At 38.2% G+C, this 4798-nt stretch overlaps 1 protein-coding gene across 4 annotated transcripts in view; it reads left to right on the top strand.

The window, feature by feature from the left end:
- Nucleotides 1–3579, top strand: part of AOAH (acyloxyacyl hydrolase) — a 77646-nt gene extending 74067 nt beyond the window's left edge. For all 4 annotated transcript variants that reach the window (XM_035319241.1, XM_035319244.1, XM_035319243.1 and 1 more), the window contains exon 22: nt 316–3579. In XM_035319241.1, the coding sequence (XP_035175132.1) occupies nt 316–444 (129 nt within the window). In that variant the 3' untranslated portion in view covers nt 445–3579. The remainder of the gene's footprint in view (nt 1–315) is intronic.
- The last annotated feature ends 1219 nt before the right edge of the window (nt 3580–4798 follow it).

Raw genomic sequence — 4798 nt, 5'->3', positions numbered from 1 at the left:
AAAAAAAAAAAAAAAAAAAAAAAAAAAAAAAAAAAAACACTTTTTGGAATCCCCCCATTTCACCAGAAATGAGCTCTTGTTGATAAACCCAATTTTTGCTCTGGTCAGGAAAGTGCAGATATGTAATCCTCACCTTATTTTACTGTTCAAATGGATTTTCACCTGTTCAAGCAGCTGGAACAGAGTATTTTCTTTGGCTAGAGGTTACACTCCATCACATATTTATAGAGGGGAGTCTGCCTTCTGATGGGGACTGGTATAAAACCACTGAATTATACAGGCACAAGAAATTAATAGTATTTGTGCTGTTCACAGATTGCTGGAGCCCTGGGAACAAGCATTACCTGGCAGAAGGTACTACACGAATGGCCTCAAGTGCTTGGAAAGGAGAATCCATTCAATGACCAGATTGAAGCTATATTCAAAGATCAAGGTGGACACTGACTCCTAAATTGCTAGAGCCACAGTTTACAGGGATGCTTCCTGGTGCATTCCAAAAAACAACATGATTAGAGACCAAAACAAAAGAAGATACAGGGCACAAGTTATCAGAGCCACACTTATTTTTGTTGTTGTTCAAAATAGCAGTACAAAGTGACAGTAGTGCTGATGTTAGCATAGCAGCATTCTTTTCAGTGCTGTATCTTAACTGTAGTGTCACCCACCTGTACAAGTAGACTGAGCTTTTTCTGTGGAGCTACAAAAATAAAATAAAATCAAAGGGTACCTGCCAGCTAGACCACTCATTGATTGTAATGGTTTGCAAATACATAATAAGATTGTTTCCACATATAGCAACCCCCCAGCCATACCTCATTGTTTTCCCTGCAGAACGGTATTTTTGGGCTTTCCATTTGTACTGTTCAACAGTTAATCTGATCCCAAAAGGGGCAGTAGGGAGAACCCAATCTAATCTTGTTGCTATGAGTTGTATATATGTAATTATCTCAACTACCAATATATTATTTATCTGCTACTTGCTTATTAAAATGTGTGAGTAACAAAAAGACACTAGACGTTAGATTTGCCTGGCAGCATTAGTTCAGCTTGACTGAGCACAGGTTCCCTCTCCCACCATTAACAAGCTGATAACTTGACAACCCTTCAAGTATTTAACACAGCTTGCTTTTTAAAGCTTTAACACATCTCTACTCTTTACCTTCATAACAAGTGCAATATACACAGTAAGTCCCATGCATTTTGCAAGTATGACCTAAGGAATCGCTGAAGGTAATTGGGCAGCTCTTACCTGCTCCACTTTATACATAGTATTAAAGGTTGAGAATTAAAAGTATTTATTTTACCAGCTCATCCAATACTTTTAGCAAAAGGCAAACAAGAACACAACAAAAAGAAAAAAAAAAAACACCACAGAATACCCAAGCAAAATTGGATACAGCTCTACTAGCAGCCCTACTGGTGATAAAGGGATCAGACAGCATAAAATAGCACTAATTACACATGAAAAAGTATGGTAAATAGAAGGTGTTAACACAGCATGACTAAAGCCATCAAGATTAGCCAGGGCTGTTATACTTTGTCTATTTTTTGATCTGAATGTGTCTGTGTATATGGCTGCATCAGCTGTGACCCAGCTCCGAGGCTGCAGGACAGAGAGACTGCCTGGCTGTGTACGGGCCCAATCACACCAGCCACATCTGTAGGAGCTGCATCTGCTCTGTAGTATGAAGAGGCAGAGGAGTACTTGCAAATACTGTCTTGATTGAAGAAAATCCTAGATACCCTATTTTTTGTATTTTTTTTTTTTTTAAGAGCAGTCAATGCAGCATCTTTTATTAAGATTAAATTCTTGTGGGACAACTGCTAACGTTTGGGGAAATACTCGTCGTCTTCTTTATGAAACCAAGAGGGAATGCATTCTTTAATTGAATGATACTTACTACCATATGTCCCACTTCATTCAAGGCATTCAGATGTTACCAAAATAGCCACTGTCTCCCAAGAAACAGTTTCAACTCGGTCATCCTCAGACATGCCTCTGCTATTGGTCGCACACAGGAACAGGTTCCCCAGGGAAACAGTCACTGCACCAAGCCTGTCAGAATTTAAGAAGCGTTTGGACTATGCACTTAGTCCCATGGTCTAAAATTTTGGGTAGACCCGTGTGGTGCCACGAGTTGGACTCAATGATCCTTACGGGTCCCTTCCAACTCGAGATATTTTATTAGTGCTAGAAGAGGAAACATACCTGCTTGCTGTACAAAAATCTCTGCCAAATAGCACAGTGTACAATATATGCTTTTCAGGTCAAGTTTGTTACTGTCTTTAAAAACAAAACCAGGACAAAAAGCAAGCCCATCCATATTGTTCTACAATAGACCACGTATGGCAAGGACAATACCTCCAGACTCATATTGGATAATTTCCTTTATACCAAAACACAGAAATGCAGCAAAGGAAGGAAGAGAACACTGTTTAGAAGCCAAATTTTCAAGCAGTTACTGCATCCCAATTGAGTTTAGGCTTTGATAATGCCAATTAAGAGTTTTAAAAGCTACTAAGACTCAAATTTCCCCAGTTAAAATAAGCCTCGTTGCCCAGAGCAAAGCATATTCATTTGTAGAATTTCTTATTAGTAAGCATCTTGAAATTGTGTACAAGGGAAAAAAGGAAGACTAAGAGGATGTTCTAAATTTATAAAAAGGTGAGAGAGACCTGAAATCCCCAAAGCTCTTAGACTTGCCCTAGCAGTGTAATTACTCCATGCTTGATATGGTCTTGGAGGGACTTCACAAAATGGGCTTGCCACTGGCTGCAGGAATACTAATCAAACCATGTGTCACGCCTCAGCAGCAAACTGCAATTCAGCATTAAAATCAGGCAGTATACAGAAACTTAAATTTGTAACTAATGCAGTAACTATTTGCCAGTAAAGATGAACTTTGGGTGTATTATGCCAGCACCATTTACAAGTACTACATCTCTCAGTTGTTTTCAAAAATACAAAAAATAGTGGAAGATCTGCATGCCCAAATGCTATTTGAGCAGCACTGGTAACTTAAATGCCCGATTTTAAACAGCTGGTTCTGACAAAGCTTAATCTAAAGCAGTAGTGAGCTATGTATTCTAGTCTATTTCCCTAATTTAACTGTCTCCTGATGCTTAGGATGAAGATGACAAATGCCTGAGTAAAAGAAAAAAAATTGTTCTTGGAAAGCTAGGTATAGCACCATGAAATCAAGCTTTATTAATAGTACAGATTTTTAAGGAATGTCTTATCATGGGCATTCCCCCACACAGTTGGACCATGTAGATACTGGGGGATTTCATCACTGCCTTACAGCACACCGTTTCAATGCACTAAACACAGGAGGCTTGTTTTTCTGCTCAACTATTTTATAACAACTTAATGCTTTGCAATCTGAGAGTATCAGAGAAACTATTTTGGGGGGTATAGAGCTACATCTGCCTGAAGCTATTTAAATTCACTTGGCCTGGCCTATTCCAAAAGGATCAACTACAAATATGAGAAAAATCTAACCTATACAGCTGAAAGCTCTCACCTCTTAGTGACATTTCTATCCAAAACTTTTCAAACCCAGTAGCTTTCCACTTCAGAGAAAAAAAAAATGGAAGACCTCTGGGATTCTGTGCTTCAGAGCACTATCATTTTTTAATGTTATGGTAGAGTTCAAGTTTAAACTGAACTGTTGTTCTGTAGTCTCTCTGCTTTCAACATACTTGCAGAAAAAAAAACCTCACATATTAATCCTCTCCCTCACATCAGCATTTTCCTTGCTCCCTCATGCCTATCTTGCAGTACTCAGAAAACTGATGATCCCTGCCAACATTTTTGAAAAAGTTTTTCCACAGCTCACCCTTCTTCAAGGAAGGGTGTTCCCTTCAAGGAAGGGAGTTGGGAAACACGACAGAGAAGATATGCATTAGTGCAAGCCAGTATAGGTGTAAATGGAGGCTTGTTGCTAAGCTGGTGTCACATGCTTCTGCTGACTGCAGCAGTACATCTGATCACTGCCAGTTTATGTTCAGGTCAGGTTTTTTTTTTTTTTTTAACTTGCATCACCTGTTACAGTTTATACATTTCCTTGATATTTTTCCATCTTCAGCAATAATAAAACACGCTGGTTTCTACAACAAATAATAGTCCAAATTGAAAATATAGTCCAAATGAAAGCACGTCATTCCTTTCTACAGACTCTTGCTTCATAACTCAGCCTACCGTGTATCCATGGATGAAATTTGCACTGCCACTGTTCATGTTCCACTGATATTCTGCTGCTATGTCTTTACCACGTGAGACAAGAACCATCTCTCCTCATCACACTCAATGAACTGCTGATGTCTAGCTGCCTCTACATCCATGTATGTTCCAACCATATTCATGATAACTGCCCATAAACAATCTGATGCTAGCTACCCCTGAGATGTTGCATTATATTCACAAATCAAGAAGTATTTTTGGATATACACATTGAATAGAATTTTCCAAATGCTGCATAGAGTCTAGTTTTTTTGTCTTCAGACTAGCGTCTCAAATGCATAATGACATTAGGAGAAGTTAAAGTCTTATTATTTATTTTAAAGGGATAAAATATATCAATACATAATTTGGAAATATTTAAAGACATCTGAAAAATAAAACTAGATTTAAAAGCAGAAGTACAAAAGTGGCTGGATGAAAACAGTTTAAGATAACAGAATTTAGTGTTTCAAGTGTGAATATACAACAACAGTAACAACTTAAAAGTATTCCACTACAGCATTTGCAATAGTGCGGTAAGGAGACAGTATTTCACTAAGCCCAGTGAAAAAGCTG

This window comes from Oxyura jamaicensis, chromosome 2 (assembly GCF_011077185.1).
Source record: "Oxyura jamaicensis isolate SHBP4307 breed ruddy duck chromosome 2, BPBGC_Ojam_1.0, whole genome shotgun sequence".
NCBI classification, from domain to species: Eukaryota; Metazoa; Chordata; class Aves; order Anseriformes; family Anatidae; genus Oxyura; species Oxyura jamaicensis.
This window is presented reverse-complemented; position numbering and strand designations above follow the sequence as displayed.